Source organism: Orcinus orca, chromosome 15 (assembly GCF_937001465.1).
Source record: "Orcinus orca chromosome 15, mOrcOrc1.1, whole genome shotgun sequence".
In the NCBI taxonomy this organism is placed as follows: Eukaryota; Metazoa; Chordata; class Mammalia; order Artiodactyla; family Delphinidae; genus Orcinus; species Orcinus orca.
The window spans coordinates 40,242,012-40,260,885 of NC_064573.1; the positions used below are offsets into that span (position 1 = coordinate 40,242,012).

Here is an 18,874-nt window from a genome sequence, read left to right on the forward strand (position 1 = left end):
GAAATGAACTAAGTTGAGAGTCATTAGGAAGTTATTAAGAGGTCTGTTTTAAAGGTCTGACAGTTGTATGTTACTTATTGTTGAGCTATCAAGTCATTTTAGAAAACGAGGAATTTATTTAGGTCATGCAATGATGACTGTATAACACTAGATGGCACTGTGCACACTTTACTAAATAGCCATCAAGCTTTAAATGTCCATCACAGAGCACCTACTATCACGCACAGGTGATAAGAAGTGGGGTTTCCTCATCTATAAAACTGCATACGTTTTATACTAATATATTACATAAGACATCAGTTTGCATAATGAAATTATTCAGATAACATTAACCATATCAAGAATAGACAAAATGTATTCTTTTTTTTTTAAAGATTTTTTTTTTTGATGTGGACCATTTTTCAGTCTTTATTGAATTTGTTACAATATTGCTTCTGCTGTTTGTTTTGTTTTTTTGGCCCCGAGGCATGTGGGATCCTAGCTCCCCAACCGGAGATTGAACCTGCACCCCCTGCATTGGAAGGCAAAGTCTTAACCACTGGATCACCAGGGAAGTCCCGACAAAATGTATTCTTTTTTTTTTTTTTTTTTTTTTTTTTTTTGCGGTACGCGGGCCTCTCACTGTTGTGGCCTCTCCCGTTACGGAGCACAGGCTCCGGACACGCAGGCTCAGCGGCCATGGCTCACGGGCCCAGCCGCTCTGCGGCATGTGGGATCTTCGCGGACCGGGGCACGAACCCGTGTTCCCTGCATCGTCAGGCGGACTCTCAACCACTGCGCCACCAGGGAAGCCCGACAAAATGTATTCTTAAAAGCAATATTTAGTACTTCACAGAATCTTAAAAATAATATGTTAATTTCAGACACTTATTATTAACACGTCATGGTCTGTCTTTATAAATAAATGGAAATAGACAAAGCTTCAATAGTTTGCCTTAAATTCAGGCAATATCAGGAAGAAAATGGCTGGGTCAGAGGCAGGATGGGGGGGGTGGGAGGAAATGTTTGTATGTGGGTAGAGAAGAGTTTGTTGATCTCAAGCGATGTTTCTTATCTGTTTGCTGATCTCTTACACTCTATTCACAAGAGATGGACTCTTTATATCATAGATATAGATGACTTAAATCCAAGTATCCCTGAGATAAGTGCAAAAATGCCAAACTCATTTATACCAGATAGAAATGACCGAGGTCATAAACTTCATGAGAAGTAGGAGAATCATATAAGTAGGGTAAAATCTGGAAGAGAGGGTACAGATAGGATAGGAAAATCAAAAGACACTTCATGAAATAGGGCTCCTCAAAATTCCCAATTCCAGATGCTACCACTTACTGATTCCAAAATTTAGCAGGATGGGAAAGGGCTTTGACAAAGCTCTCCACGTGACTCTTGGCAATCACTGACTTATCAACCTTTAGAAGGCTCTCAGAGGGCTTGCAGCTGGGGACAGTCAATAACCATCATCTAGTGACTTCATCTCATTCACTTTGGGGTGGTGGTTCTCAACCATGGCTGCACACTGGACTCACCTACAAGGCTATAAAATAGCTCCCTGGTGATGCTGCAGCTGCTGGTCTAGGACCATACTTGGAATCCCAAGACACTAGGCTTGTTAGAGATGCAGACTCTCAGGTCCCCACCCCAGACCTAGAGAATCAGAATCCGCATTTTAACAACATCCCCAGGGAGCCTGTATTCACATTAACGTATGAGAAGCACTGCTCTAAGGCAGAAGTTCTCAGTCCTTCCGCATCAGGACAGCCTCCTATGTTCTAATAGGTTGTGAGGCACATCACAAGAAGCTGGTCACTATCAATTTATGCAGTTTAAGAATGATTTATGTAATTATGTCTATACACATTTGGGAGAAAAAAGAACAAAGAATGTTTATTACTCATCATCCAGGTTTACAAGGGTTAAGTCGCAACCCACTGCGACCAGCCACAGACAGTGCGCCCTGAGGGATGAAAAAACAGGATGAGGCATTCTGTGCTTTGTATAAATGGGCACCTAGATAGTTAAGATGCATATCTCAGGAAGAATTTCAATGACCCCAGATTCTTGCATCTTCCTATACACAGAGAAACACTAAAATCATTAACTTGAGATACCTGTTCTTTGCGCCTAGCAGTAATCTTTTACCAAGATGTATGTTTGACATCATGTACTTCCCAGCCAAAAAATTCATATATATATGAATTTATCCCCGCTACCCCATATAACCCTGCTACCTCTTTGGAGCAGCTCCTTAGACCTGTCTCCCGGAGTACAGTCCTCTGTAAGACCCTGAATAAAACTTAAACTCACAACTCTTAGTTAGGCTGGGAATTGAACATAATCTGTCAATATGCCATTGGGAATATGCATACCCTCTAGTGTGTAGACGGTGTGTGTGTGTGTGTATATGCGTGTGCACGCCCATACACATGCCCTCTCAACCCTCACCCACCCTTGCCACCGATACTTAAAGTGATGGTGACCATTATCTGAGGCTTTGTTATGACTTGTTTTTCCACCTCTGAGACATTCAGGTAAGAGCAGGGTGAGTTCTGCTGTTGATTTACTCATCAAATCCCACCGCAAAAGAGATAGGTTGCTTCTCCTGAAAACTCATCCAACTCTCCCCTCCCTGGACCAAAGTTTCCTGACCTTCAGGAAAATTCCCAGCAGGAATTTTCCCTTGTAACCACACTCTTCAAAGTATGAGAACCAAGTTCAGGTGGTATTTCTGAGTAGTTTATGCTGTGGGTTTGGAGTGCCAAATTGTGTTCATTCACATAGCAGATCCTGAAAATATGTTTGTAGGCTTGTAGAAAAGTTAATTATGGAGATTCATTCTTTTAGTTGTCCAGTAAATTCTGATGCTCTTAGCACTAAAAGATGAGCACACATTAAAGCACTGTCTTCTTCCTATGACAGCTCTCAAATAGCAAATTTCATTCAGTATTCTAAATGCCAAGTAGACTTTAAGTAAAAATGCTTTTAAGGAGCTTCACGTGTGGGTCAGGCCGCCACAGGGTGGGGTGTGAGGAGGTGGGGAGAGGAACGTATCCCCTTGTGAGTGCCAGGAACGACTTCAGAGTCCTCTTCAAACTCATTACCCCAAGCCACTAACAAGCCTTCTTTCTTAGCCTTCCATTCCAGAGACTAAAACTTCATTCATACATTAAGTATTTATTCAGCCCTTATTATGTGGCAGCACTGTTCTGGGTTCTAGAATTAGCATCAACAAGACAGGCAGGTACCTGATCATACAGAACTTGTAAGTGGTGACGAACAGAGATATTTAGCAAACAAGTGTCTTGAGCATGCAACAACAATCTATTTTTTCTTATATAGAAAATAAATAGACTTAAAGATAGTAGATTTGGACTCAAGTCTTTCTTCATTCGTACAATAGGAATAATAATATCCACCTTTCTTATTTTATAGGTGTCCTGGGAATAACAAAAATGGAAAAAGTTTAGTAAAAATGTAAAGCACTATATACATTTTAGGCATTACTCTTATTTTTGAGAGAAAATTTACTGTCGTATTCAGATAGAATTATAAAAATCCCCTCCAAATTCTTTCAATTCTTTGCTCCACTCTGTCAGTTATAAAAATATTTGTCCCTTAATACAAGCTTTTTTTCTATAATTTCAGGTTTGTTTTCCTCTTAACAGATGTGATGTTATAAAAACCCATGAGAGATTGTAACAGTGATGACTAGTTTAGTTCACTTTCAGATCAAATACTTTTCTTGAAATTCAGAGAGCATCAGCTCATGAGAAAAAATTTCAGCGTATCACTATTTACCATACATCTATTGCACGTACGGGCATAAACAAATGGAGAAAGACTGCCATATGCTTATACAGAGTTGGGAAAGGAAGCAAGAAATGAGATTCCATAATATTTTTGAAAGAAGTTAGATCCAACTGGAAATTTTAAAGATTCTACAATGCGTTACATGTTTGATGTGGTAGGTGATTTAACACAATAGGAGAGTCTGGCCCTCAAAGAGCTTATGATTCCCACGGGAGAGACACATTCAGAAGGCCTAACTGAAGCCCTGTTCGAGACACTATGTTATAAAAAGTCCATATTCATAGAGCAGGTTAAAAAAACAAACAAACTACTGGAGCTCAACATACAAGGATGCTATTGTGGGCTGGAGACTTTGGAAAGGTTTTAGAGGAGGGGAGGTAGAGCTCAAGATGGTTCCTGAATCAGGATATGAACACATGGAGATGAGGTCGGGAGGATACTCCAGCAGGAAGAGGGTCGAGGGACCAATGGCAGAGAGAAGTGAGTGATCATGGTGTAATCGGATCTTGTATTGACCTGACTGGGCCAGTGGAGTTTGTGCTGGGTTTACTGGAAAACAGGGTCTATACCTTTGAAACCTTTCCTCTTGCCCATTATATAAGACTTCTCTAATTTTTCAGTAAGTCAACAGAGAGATTGAGAATTTGCATCCTGCAAAGTTTAATGCTTAATTTCATTTTCCAACTACCACGTCGGCTAATTCAGATCCCCAGCTACGGCCAAGCAGTCCAGGAGTGAAAATCAGAGGTGATCTTTAGAGCAGTGAGTGGATCTCAGATCGTGGCCTCTGATTCCATGTGTCTGGCGTTCAGCCAGGGCATCCCTAGGTTTCAGTAACTCCTTAGGTGATTTTGAAAAAGAAGGAAATCTGAGAACCACTGCTATGGAGCACGGCTTAAAGTAGGAGTCCCCAACCTTTTTGGCACCAGGGACTGGTTTTGTGGAAGACAATTCTTCCACGGATGGGGGGTGGGGAGGGATGGCTCAGGCGGTAATGAGAGCGGCAGGGAGCGATGGGGAGAGGCAGATGAAGCTTCCCCTGCTTGCCGCTGTTCACCTCCTGCTGTGCGGCCTGGTTCCTAACAGGCCCCGGGGGTTGGGGACCCTTGACTTAAAGGATGGAGTTAGATGAGAGACAGGAAGAAGAGGAAATTGATGCTCATTTGAGTCAGACAAATTTATTTAAAAAATATCATGAGAATCCCAAGAACATTGTGGTGGAGAAAGCCACGTGCAAATTAGCCAGTTAGGATTTTTCAAGTATATACTTTATGCCCTTATTCAGGTCTTTGATCATGACAAAGCTGTGTTTAAAAAAGCTGTTAGGAACTCAGTTAAGTGCTATGCCTCACCAGGGTTAACAAATGCATTTTGATGTGATTTACACTGAAGATATTAGTCATCACTGACATTAACCAAACACTGAGTTCAGAAAGAAAATGTCAGCAAATGACAGTTTTCAGACTTGATCTCCATTAGTGAGCCATGAGCTATATACCTTTCTAAAATATGAATCTAAACAACATCTGAGTAGCTCACCAAATGATTTTCTGTTCCAAACTCAACATCTTCCTTGCTCTCAACATATGCCTTTATCATCAAGATAGTTCTCTTTGTTAAGGATCTTTGGGGAGAAGCATCATTTCTTACAAACATAACATTTTATTTTCACTTTAATTTCCTGGTTAAGGTGGATGATATAATAGACTTCAGGAAAAGGTCTACAACGTATTTTTGGTGTAAAATCAAACTGAGTATCGTGCTGGTCCTCATAGGCCCTGGCAGTACATCCACTGCCTATCAGGAAAATGTATTCAGTTTTCCTTAAATTGTGTTTGCAGACTTGCGTGATTATTCAAAATGAGGTATGATAATTGTTGGCTCAATAGATGTCATACTGTAAATTAAATTTAACCATGTTCAATTGAATAAGCATTTATTAAGCCTATTAGTTTTCAAAGTATCGTACCAAGGATTGTAAAAATAATAAGAGAAGGTAAATGAAAAGAAATATCTGAACAATGATTACTTTCTCACCGTCAGTGTTCAACTTTGTTCAGAATATATTTAATAGCCTTAGAAGCAAGAAAATCTAGTATCTTATCTCCCCTCTGGGTAGTCATTTTAGATTTCACTGGATAACTCTGCATAGGTTTCTTCAATGTGCCCTAACTCTATCCTACATTCTACTGCCCTATTTTGGGCTTTTATTGACTTTGAATTAGATTTTTACAGCAAGTCTCCAGTTTCTGCCCTTTTCCGTCTGTCCTAAGAAATGTTAGGACAGATGGAAAAGGGCACTTTTTTTCTCCAGCCTCTGCGGGAGTGACCATCACAACTTAGACTTTGACCGGCTCAGTGTAGCTGCAACCAGACATCACTTGGCCTCAGGCTCCCGCCACGAACCTCCGAGGACGTCTCAGCACACATACCGGACACCGCCTGCCAGGCTCACATGTGCAACCCAGAAGCTCGGGGGCGTTAAGTCCTATAGGCTGCCCTTGGCCAGTGCAGGACTGAGCAGCTGGACTAGTGCCTCCTCCTTTTCAGCTCTGGATGGACAGTTCTGGGGTGCATTTCACAAGCTTCCTTAGAAGCGCCAGAATTGTCTTTTGGTTTCCTTTCTTGTTCTGCTCTGGGTTCACTCTCCAAATGAGCTACTTCCACACAAGTCTTGTTGTGGAGTCTGCTTTCTGGGGAAACAGACGCTAAAGCACTGATTCTAATCAAGTCCCACCCATCACTGATGGAACTCTCCCGGAATGATAAACAAGAAGAAAATGATTATGACCATGTTTGAAGTAGATTCTGATTCTATTAGGCCATACAAATTTTTCTCAGTCTTCTCCGTGATATAACATCACCATCTTATTCATCAGTGTTGAATTTGAAAGTTAAAATGACTTGTACTTGATCTTACATTGAAGTTCATTATTTTTCTGAGAAACTAAGTTAATTAAGGGCTGGTGCCATTATTATTAGCTTTGCAGCAGGCCTAGTGGTCCACATGCTTGCCTCTTGATGACAAGTCTTGACAGACATCGTGGGGCAGTTGACTGTTTACCACGGCAGTCGGCTAATATTGGGAAGTTAGAAGTGGAGTTCTCAGTTATAAGATTTTATCTGGTGTTTTTCCAAGGGAACCTACTTGGCATCTATGCTCTCCTCACCTGCAACAAACAACTTTACAATTCCTGATAGAAAAGGAGATAAAGCAAAAGTCCTAGCCCAACACCATGAAGGAATAAAAATACCTACAGACTTACAGCTACTGAATCCATTTCAGTAGCTATAGATATACCTGGTTTCTTTTAACCACCAAACTTTAAGTAATTTTGTTTCTTCAGAAAATGACAATTCTCTCAGGGGAACGACAGGCTACATATGTTTATTACAGCAAAGTTTTTGGGTATATCTACTATTTGATATTAACAAAGTCAGAAGCTTTGAATGAATAGGACACATCATTAGATTCTAAACTTGTGGTTATACTAATACTAAATTTGTACACTAAGGAATATTACCATACTTTCCCTCCACCATGGTCTAAGCATTGGAACCTAGCACATCTCAGGGCATATTTGTTGAATGAATGAATAAATGTGTGATTGTTAATAACAAGGACAAAATGCCGAAAAAGCTTCACTGAGGAGTAAATCAGGGTGGCATCAGGCATGACTTTCCAGCAGGATAACAGGTGTGGTTATGTGGGAGAGGCCATTCTTCCATTCCCGTCCTCCCTACTGTCTTTTGTTTTCTCTCAGTGTTCACCAGAGCCCGGGGCTCCTGGGAGCCGGACTGCGGGAGAGCACACCCCCTGGGTATCCTTTCATCGCTCTGCTGACTGGCTCTGGGCCGATCCTGCAGGCTCCCAGGAACAGAGCTTAGCAGAACGCTAAGGGAAGGTCATTCATTGCTTCTTGCTCTGGCCCTCTTTAGATGGGGCTGGAGAAGCTTGAAAGGCAATCCTCTCTCCATGCCACTCTTTCCCAACTGACTGGAGCACTTAAGATGATGCTCTTTCCTAAACTGTGAGAGTAAACATGCTTAGTTAGCACAGCTTCCTGGCATAAAGCAGAAGCAAGACAGAGGGAAGGAAGATGATGCATGTTACATCCAGACGCCTGGAAACAAGGCTACAGGTGTCGGCTTACTTCACAGGCTGTACATGCAGTGGTAGCAGCTTGAGCAGACAAAGCTTCAAGCACTCTATAAAAAAAAATTCTAGGGCTTCCCTGGTGGAGTAGTGGTTGAGAGTCAGCCTGCCGATGCAGGGGACACGGGTTCGTGCCCCGGTCCGGGAAGATCCCACATGCCTAGGATCGGTTAGGCCCGTGAGCCATGGCCACTGAGCCTGCGCGTCTGGAGCCTGTGCTCCGCAACGGGAGAGACCACAATAGTGAGAGGCCAGCATACCGCAAAAAAAAAAAAAAAAAAAAAAATTCTAACAAGAAAACAAAACCCTGATCTTTAAGATCTTCAAAATAAAGGCAATTAAAGGGAGGAAGTAGCTTTAATTAAACTCGTATCACAAGCATCAGGGCTTTAAAATCATAGCTTTTCTCTACCAGAAGTTTGCCCTGATTAAGGGGAGACATTTTTGCGGTCGGTCCAGCGTGCCCAGAGGGGAGCAGTGTTTCCACCGCCTGGTGCACGGGCATCTTTAATGGGTTTGTTTATGTTCTGCTGCCACCACCAAATTCCCCACAGGGAATTTTGGGGAACATTGTATTCTAGCATGATCCACTTGTCTTTATTCTAAACAAGTGTCTAGAATGATTCAACGTCAGGAATGAAAATGCGCGTCCAACACATTTGGAACAATACAAAGATACTTATGCTCCAAGGGTTTGACATCTGTCACTTATTTCCCTGACTGTGAACCTTCCTGCTCTTCCTTCTGACCCCTTGAGTGGAGAGAGTCCTTCTATCTTTCTCTTTTAAACACATCTCTTTGCGTGGGGGGGGGGAGCTATTTCTCTTGCCTGCGTTCTTACTTTAAACTTCGGGCATTGTGGTAGGCAAAATCCTAGGATGCCCCGCCTTGCCCCACCCCAAGGTTCCTGGCACCCGGAGTGCACATACCTTGTCTCAGTTATCCAATTAAACACTAATCCAGGTACTGCTGTGGGGAATTTTACAGATGTAATTAAGGTCCCAAACCAGTTGGCTTTAAGATAGGGAGAGGATCTAGGTGGGCCTGACCTAATCACATGAGTCCTTTAAAAGCAGAGAGTATTTTTCTGGTTGGTCACAGAGGAGGCAGTCAGAGAAACACATGGAAGAAGAAGCAGACATTTGAACTCTGAACGGCCTGTGGGGAGCCATGTGGCAAGGAATGTGAGTGGCCTCTAGGAACTGAGAGTTGTCCGCAGCTGACTGTCAGCAGCAAATGAGGACCTCAGTCCTTCAACCATAAGGAAATGAATTCTGCCAACAGCCAGTTCACTTGGTAGAGGACCTGGAGCCCCAGATAAGAACCACAGACCCAGCCATCATTTTGATGTCAGTCCATGAGACTCTGAGCTGAGAATCCAGCCATGCTGCTTGGGTTTCTACCTCCAGAAACAGGGTAATAATAAATGTGTGTTGTTTTCAGCTGCTAAGTGTGTGGTCATTTGTTATGCAAAGATAGAAAACTGACACAGGCAGCCAGAAATCCACACACTTAAAAATGAGGCAGAGATGAGGAATATGTTGGTACACTAGCTTGAAGAAAAGTGAGCGGGATATTAGCATTTGTTAATGCAGGTTACTTTTGCAGTGTAAGACTAGTCACTTGGCTGGTGAAGAATGAATCTAGTGAGGCATAGTCATTCATTCATAGGGGAGTATTTATTCAGGTACATAGAGAGCATTCACTTGGGTTAATTTTGCAGTGTTAGAGAAACATTTAGGTAAATAGATAACTGCATTTTTTTTTTTTTTTGGTTCACAAGAAATCCTGAAAGAAGTTTAGAGATGTTACAGACAAAAGCATGTGTTCTGACTTTAAATTATATCTGAATGAAGGATACTTTAAAAAAATGTTTCATTTACTAGAGGAAAGATATTTTGAGAAAGCCAGATGCAAACGTATACCTTTTGTCCTCTTTTTCTTTTAAACAAAATTTTAATTCAATTTGAATTGATATGAGTGATAGAAAGAAAATTCAGACTGTAACCAGAAGAACTGGTGCAACATCTGCTGTGGGTGTGGAGGAGAGGATCCTCTTGCCTCCTTACTTTTTTTCCCCACTATTAAACAGGAGGGATTAGAGATTTCTGATTGATTTCTCTTGTTGCCTTTCATTGTTCATGAACTTACGGCTGCGTTTCATTGACTCCAAAGTAATTTCTGAAAAAAGATCTGCTGACATCACAGGGTATCTGGGTCATTTACCATGTCAATGCTGACCGAGGAAATAATGTTCTAGTAGAAGACGGTTATTTGTTCAGAATAAAGGCTGAGATGTTGCCATTTTCATACATGCTTATAAACGGTATATAGAGTTTTTATTTTGTGGAAAGTCACCAGGACACTTGGAAGCTAAAGAGAAGGCTGCTGATTAGGAAGGAGTATTGGGAATATTATCGTATTCTCCCTTCTGTCCCATTGCTCCTAGAAAACAGAATAGCCGAATTTTGTCCCCTAGTTTTTAGACACATTCATTCCTTTATTCTGTTAGAGAATGTGCTAGCCATGACAGGGGAGGGAAGGCAAGACAGGGTACAAAGATGAATGGTAAAGGGAAAAGCTGATTCGGAAAATAGAGCTTACGGAGAAAAATTGAAGAAATGAAGAATCTTTTGCCTGAGGAAAAAAAAGATGGGCTTTTAAAAAAACCCTGAAGTATAGTTGCTGACAATATTATATAAGTTATAGGTATACAATATAGTGATTCACAATTTTTAAAAGTTACATTCCAGTTATAGTTATTATAAAATATTGGTTATATCCCTCATGTTGTACAATATGTCCTTGTAGCTTGTTTCATGCATAATAGTTTGTACCTCTTACCCCCCAGCTCCATACTGCCCGTCTCCACTTCCCTCTCCCCCTGGTAACCACTAGTTCTCTGTATCGGTGAGTCTGCTAAAGATGGGCTTCTTACAACTTTTCTTTTCTAGCAGAGGTTGGTAAATATTTTTTGTGGACCAAGAGGCATCACCATATTATATAGTAGTACTGTGTAGATACTATGTAGAGAAAACAAGTTTCCACAACATTTTTACTTATGAAATTAAAAATATAATAACTGAGCCCAAGGTTTTAAAAATGCACATCTACCGATGAAAAGAATAGAATTATTTTGGGGAGATAGCATTTTGCTTATTTGGGGTCACAAGTTAGTGTTCCCTATTATCAAATAGGTTGCAAATACTCATCTGTGAAAACTATTCTTAGTTCACAGTCTATACAAAATTAGATGCTGGGCCACATTCAATTCATGGGCCATAGTTTTCTGGCCTCTCCTTTAGAGTTTTTTAGAACACTGACAACGAGTTATTCTCAGCATCCGTCAGGAATTGTATTAAACGAAATGAACACGAATGTCAGTGATAGGAATCAATATTCTAGAAACAGAGTAGGCAAGCGCTGTGGGGAAGAAAATATGGGGAATGAACTAACTCTTTTGATCTTTGAATTTAGACAGAAAAGAAATCTCCTAAAAATCTATACATTCCATGCTATACCCAGGCAATATTTATTTTTTCTAGGTGATAACTTTACAAGTATCAGTTTCTATGTTTTTTCTTCCATTATGTAGTTTTAAAGCTTACTTTTGTTAATGTACAAAATAAATTTTACCTGTAAATAAGGTCTGGGCCTAAAAATAAACAACCTGTTCTCAGTTAAGTTCTATTGATTTCCATGAAGTAAATACAATGTAAGAGTTTTCAATAAAACAATGCACTTACAAGCACACTTTCTGTATTTTTTTCTTATTTCTTTTATTGCAGAGTAAAACTCCATTATTAGGTACCATAATTTATTGTGGGTTAGGTTTTATTGCAGACAGAAATTATCCTTCTCTAATACAGGGGTGTATATTCAATGTTGACTGATATGTCACAACCACCAGTGCTTCTGGCTGTCTTCCTAAAAGGAAGACTTCAACTGTGATGAAGATAAACCAGGCTCAACTGTGTTAGCGTTTTCCAAGTACCTCAACATCACAACTGCTACATTTTTTGTCAGGAAGGAAAACTCAGCAAACACATATAGTACTTGCATTTAAGCCTTCTGATCAAGGTAGAAACAACTTTAAAATGAAACTTAATTTTAGCAGAGCACTCAACATATGCTGTTCTTCTGCCTTGAGCCTTACTTTTGTCTAGTTTGTATAGAATGTAATATCTTTCCTCCTTCTAAAAACGTATGATATTTATAAGGTACATTGTAAAGCAAATAACACTTCCCTAATGCCTACTAATTCTTTAAGGCTCCGCCCTTTCCAGGAAGCTCCTGTCCGCAGCCCTCACACCCAGGTCAGGGCACTGCCTTCTTGGTGGTCCTACACTCTATGTCCTTATTCCTAGCATTATACTTCCACATTGTTTTATACATCTGTTTAAAAATTCATCTATCTAATTAGACTTTGGGCAAGGTTAAGGCAGGGATCACATCTTATTCACCACTGTTCTATCCTTGGTACCTAGTGCAGTGCAAACCTATAGTAGGAACTCACTATAAGCTTCCTAAATTAAGGGGTAAATGAACTGATGCACTGAGGGGCAACTAGACAAGGTTGGATCAATGCTGCTTTCCAAGAAGGTCACTGTTTTCTCCACTGTTTTCCAAGAGGGTGAATGAAAGTATGACATAATTCTGGATATAGAATAAGGATGAGGGCCAGAGAAGAACAGGTAATGGAAAACGAGGTGCCCAAGAATGAGGAAGGGGCTTTGTCAGAGAGTAGGAGGAATGGGAAGTGGCCTGTGGGTTGCTGGACCCAGTTAGGGCAAACAATGTGAGCCCTTTGTAATGTTGGCTGCACGGTTGCCAAATCAATGCGGGTTTTTTTCTTTTCTTTTCCTTTCCCTTTCTTCCTTTGATCTTTTTTTCCTTCCTCCCTTCTTTACTTCCTTCCTTCCTTTCTTTTCCTTTTAATTAATTAATTTGCTCATCCTTACCATTTTGTAATGTCTTTTTAAAATTCCCCATCTCTACTGCAAGTAGTCTAAGGAAGGCTCTGCGTGGCAAAGCTTTAAGGGGACAGAGCTCCCTCTATGTTGAGGGCCACTGGAGTGGTAATGAGGAAGGAAAATGGGAGGATCCCATCACTTTTTCATTGCTGAAAACACAGAAATTCTTCCTTTTGTTAAAATATGGGTGATGGGGTTGAGGGGAGAAGGAAAGATTTTCTTCTTTGGGAGCATTTTCCTTGTCCTTTAACACCAGTCCCCGAAAGGGCTTTTATGACTTATCAACACCCAGGACTGCAAGTACAACCCCAGATTCCTTCCCACATCTGTACTGTTCTTCTCACTGCATTTTGGGGGACTGGTTTAGCTTCCTGTGAGGAGTCAACACACATCTTTGATATTTGACCCACCTAAGTTTTTTCTCCCTTCTTGTCCTGCCCCATTTCTAGCTACTGGGGCTAGAGAATAAGCTGTAACTTGAGAAGCAGCCGTGCCCTGCCCACCTCCACAGTCATGATTAGCTGTAAACCCAGGAGCCTGCGGCTGGGGGGCGGGGTCTGCCCAGGGCCCGAAGAAGCATCTGCCGGAGACTCTGGGAGGGTAGAGATGTGGACATGGCTGATTTCTATGTTCACCAAGTGCCTAGTCCCCCGTCACATATTCAAGAACTATGTCTATGTATGCAGGAGAACTTTACGGTTTTCATTTTTAAAATTCACCTGATACTAATTAGAGAATGAGAACAGTTATTAATTTTTTATAGCAGTCAGTTTTCAAAAAAGGAAAGAGTAAGCTCATATAAATGAACTTTGAAGCAATATATTTTCCAAGAGAAAATGGATGTGATAATCTAATGGAAGCATTGACCTGGCAAGGAATGTGAACCTGCTCACTGTGAATAGTGAGCTAGGTTGCTGCTTACATGTTAAAATTTGGGAAAAAGTTGAAGCAAGTTTCTTTGTTTCTTTAAGTATTGTCTCTTCTCTTGTTATTGTCTGATGTAGGCAAAAGTAGTTAATACTCTGATACCAAGGGCTAATTTTTGTAGTTTCAGAGAGTAACTTAAATGTTTTCCAGGAGCTTGTAGACATTTTCCTATATTTGTAAAGGAAATAGAAGGAGGACTTAATGTTTGATATTTTCTAAGATCTTTGAAACGATTTTGCTGGCACTGTATTTATAATACCAAAGCTAGAGAAAAGAAGAAAACCATCCATCCGGATTTAAACCATTCCAAGGGCAGGATTATATACATATCCAGAGGCCCATCCATTCCAATACTTTAGCAGTTGAGCCATTAAGCCTTCAGAATTACTTGGGAATAGTCTTTCTACCATTTGTGTCTCATAATACTCTTTTTACTGTTGTATAAACATATTTTTATCAATACTTGCAAGAAAGCCTACTTTTAATAAACTAAGTAACAAATGTAAACTATAGGATTCATGAGGATAATTAGTCCAAACAGCTGGCATACTTACAATTGCATTTCTTCTGAACAAACCTCAGCTTGCATGCTGTTCTGTAGGTGGAGAGTCGGATGCGATCCAGATCTTGAGCCCCTGGGGGGAGAAAAACGTACACATGCGGTGTGCCATGCGTGGGGAAAGAAAGTGATAATGTTTATAAATAGAACAACTACAGATCTAAACTATACACTTAATTTGATTTTTATCATTATTAGAATATAAGTTTAACTTTAAGACTTGAAAAGGTCTGTCCCATATTCCTCAGGTTCTGCGGGAAGGCAGCACGTGTATCTAGCACGGAGATCAGGTTATTGACTATGTTCATGGGCCAAGGAACACAAACTCAGCCCTGTGGTGTCTACTGCTTCTGAGAACAGTCTGCTCAAGCTGTGACTTAAAACACTTAGATGATACCAGATAGTAACATCATCAAATAATCATTTTAAGTGGTCATTAGAGCATGGCTGTGAGGTGAGCACAGGCTGAATGTTGGTCATCTTTTCTTGGTGACTTTAGGCCAATTGTTTTTAGAAGCCTCAGTTTTCTCACCTGGAAGATGGGACTGACAACAATATTACTACTTATTTCATAGGATTGTTAAAAGGATAAATGAGTGCCTATAACCTACAGCGCTGGGAACACTGGCATACAGTAAGTGCATCATTATTACTCCTGTCTATCTTGCAATGCTTCCTGTCAACCTCAGAGGAGACTCCTTTCTAAAAAACAACCCCTGCTATTTCTGACACTGTGGCTTCCAGTTCCTCCCTAACATAGCGTGTTCCCCACATTCTTGAACTACTTTCCTCATCCACTCCTCTGCTCAAGATTCCAGCATGGGTTCTGATGCCTGCAGCACAGGGCTGAATGTTCAGCTCAGAATCCAAGCCCCTCTGCAGGCTCTTTCTATCCTATGTACCCCACCCCACAACATTTCCCACTGCTCTCTACCCCCGAACCTCTGCCGGGCTTGGGCCGGTCTCCTAACCATCCCCTGCAGATGGGCTGCTTGTTAAATCGACACCTGAGTTCCTGGCCATCCTCCCACCCTCCTCTGAATGGGCTAATTTCTAGGACAGAGTAGACTTTCAACAAATGTCTGTTCTTCTCTACTTCTAACTATTTGGTTCTCTTCAAGCCCACGTCTATGGTTCATAACAGATATTAAGGCATATGGCTATATTTTGACATGTATTGAACCTTCTTTTTACCAGTAAATGTGCTACAGAAATGCTTTAGAAGAGTTAGGGCAGCAAGTAAATGAACCGGCCTAGAAGCAATTATATTAGGAGGCCAATTAAGTGCTTTCCTAATGAAACTTGGGATCAATTAGCAAGTGTCCCTCACTGAGAGCATTTATCATTCCCTCACCTCAAACTGATCTCTTTAGATTCATAAAAAATACTATCAATACTTCTATTACTCTATGGTGTTATGAGGCAGATCATTAAACATTCATTCTTATGAGAGTTTATTACTTGACAAACAGACTCATTGATACTGAGTGCTCGAAGGATCAAAGAGGTAGGACTTACCCTCACCCAATGCAGGAATTTGCCTAAACATGTTCTCAGTAGATGGACATTTATCCAATGTCCATGTAAGATTATTTCCGACGATAGAGATGATTATAATTTAGTGAAAATATATGAGCTTTAAAGTCAGTAACTCTTAATCTTTCTCTTCCTTGTTGTGTGAACTTTGACAAGTTTTTACTTGCCATCCGATTTCTTCATGTACAAAATGAGGATAATAGTATCAACTTTACCAGCTGGTAACCTCTGTGGCTGGTACCTAGTGAGCGCTTAATAGCCGACAGACCTCCTTATAACGTTTCAGGTGTCATTTCTGAGCACCAATAAGTGATAGAAATTTCTTTTTTATATTTGGGCTTTAATTTGCCTCCTTATAACTTCAATCCGTTTGATCTGGTTTCCCTTCTGGAGCCATATAACCTTTTCTCCCTGTCTATTATAAACTTGATTAATTTATTCCGCAAAGATTGGGAAGCAGCTATCATGATCATCATTAGCATCTTCATTACCATCTGGACATTATGTACAAAGGTCTCTGTCATCACAGAGTTTAAAGTTTAGATGGGGAGGTAGCTTATCTTTGACCTTCTTAGGTTGAAGATGTCCAAGTCCAAAGTCATTTCAAGTATCAACACAAGGTCTACCACAGAGCATGGCACATAATGGGCTTCAATACATAGATGTTGCTATTATTCTCATTATCATCAGACACGGTTTAGAGACCAGACCCTTAAACATTCAAGTTATCCTCTTCTATGGCTGGCTAATACCTCCTTGAAATGAGATATACAAAATTAACCCAAATGACACAGCTATTGCCTCACCTGTATGGAATGTATAGAATACAATAGTTACCACCATTGATGAGGACATTTAGTGATGCAATTTTTTCATAGATAGCTCATTCTTCTGGCTCTTACTAAGCTAGCAGTTCATTTAAAAAGCTAGGTCTTTTCTACTTTCTATTTAAATGCTTATTTGGGGGCTAAAGGTAGGACTTCATATTTAATCTTAGTTTCTTTCACTTTTTAGCTCATGCTTCTACCTTTCTGATATTTAAAACATTTTTGATTTTGTCACTGACATTTCAAAGGGCCTTCCCAGTTTCATGTCCTCTATAAATCTGAGAGGCTCATGTGGGAAATGAACTCTCTAGGATGCTGGATAACCAGAGACACAGAGACCATCAGAAATACATGAACGCTAAATCTTTTACCCCTGGATGAAGATGTACTTTTAGTGATGCTGAGTTTGGCTCAATAATCAAGAGAATCTCAATATCTGTAAATAATCCTTTAAAAGAAGACATTAGAGACATAGATGATTTATGTAAGTTCTTCAAAAATACTGATTTAAGCTCCAGGTATAAAACGACTATGATGCAGTACACGATTACATTTCTTAGTTCCAGCAAGACCTCATCCTCTGAGAAGAGAAACTTTGGCTCCTCTGCTCCCCCATCTCATAGAGGTCCTAGGGGGCATTTGGCTAAGGTGCCGCTCTCCAGGATGCAGTAAAGAGGGACATAGAGATGATGCTTAGGGTCAGGAGTGTACTGACTGCTCTCCTCTGCCCATCACCATGTGGACTCAACTGACCCTCTGTTTTGTTCAAGCCTCAGGAAGGGGTCTGGAGGTCTGTCAATGTCTCCAGTTTGTGAAAGTTCTTCCTGGCTGAGGATGTAAGCCCTAAATATTAAAAGGGATGTGGTGAGCTGTGAAGTTTAGCTTTTCAGATACAACGGCCTATTGCCTCACATGGACCATGTAAGTGGCAACTATGGGATCCATCATGGATTCTGGAACCCAAAAAAGCTGTACTGAGACAGGCTGGGCAGATTCTTGCTCCATTTACCCACCTTGTTTAAAATAAATTTGTCTCTGGCCCAATAAACCATGGACTTAGTTCAGTTTGACATGTGTGGTCTCTTCTTGAAAGTCTATAAATTCATAGCCTACCTTGAGAGTAGTCTCATGTCTTCTTTGTCCAAGTCGTTGCCTAAAATCTAAGACCTGACCAGGTCCACAGAGTCTTCCAGAATACAACTGGAGGCTGTCCTCCAAGTTGATGAATCCATTACTTATTCCTCCAGACATGGTCACGACATGGTTACAATCCCTACCTAATTGTACGAAGATCCAGCTCATGTTTTTCCAACGCATGCACAATCTAAGAGACTTTTGTTAGTATCTTGCTGAAATTAAGGTTCATTTTTATCCTATGGTATTTTCCTGAGCTAGCAGTCTAGTAACCTTATTAAAAAGGGAAATTAGCTGACTTAATTCATTTATAAAAAAGATGGAATTTGGATAAATGAATAAGGAAATGAGGTCAGTAGAGTAATCCTTATTCTTAGCATGTTGAAATGTCTAGGATTACCACTATATTTTGTCCATGTTCTGAAAAAAAATCCATTTTATCTTGAAACCTACAACAAATTCACACTCTATACTCTCAAGAAACTAATTCTTCCTTTTTAATAAAAAAACAGTACAGCACTTCCCTATTTTTTTGCAATGTCCTTTTAATTATTTCTCAAATTTATAGTGTCTTTTCCATTATTATTATATCACTGGGCTATAATTCTTTAAAACATGGAGACTTGACTCATCTAAATAATATCTTAGATTAGATTTGTTTTATAATTATATGGTGGGGGCTGGGGGTAAATAATTAAGGGTAGAGATGAATAGTATTTTCTCTACTTCTGTATATATTTAAAACTTTGCATAAGAAAAATTTAAAGATAATTCATTTAAGGCAAGTTGATGCTCTTGCAACATCTCCTCAAACCTCTCACACTCAGGTCATAGCTGGAAAAAAATGATCGAGAGGAAAGCAAAGATGCAAGTTCAGAAATTCTGACTGATCACATTGTTACCTTCTGCAAATCCTGTTTTTCCTTTCTTTAGCTCTTCTTTTCAAGATTTT

The 18,874-nt window shown here is 40.2% G+C and overlaps 1 protein-coding gene across 30 annotated transcripts in view; it reads right to left on the bottom strand.

The window, feature by feature from the left end:
* The window catches only part of DTNA (dystrobrevin alpha), a 390,891-nt gene that overhangs the window by 99,451 nt on the left and 272,566 nt on the right, over positions 1–18,874 (bottom strand). For all 30 annotated transcript variants that reach the window (XM_033435206.2, XM_033435230.2, XM_049697961.1 and 27 more), the window contains one exon: positions 14,421–14,501. In XM_033435206.2, the coding sequence (XP_033291097.1) occupies positions 14,421–14,501 (81 nt within the window). The remainder of the gene's footprint in view (positions 1–14,420; positions 14,502–18,874) is intronic.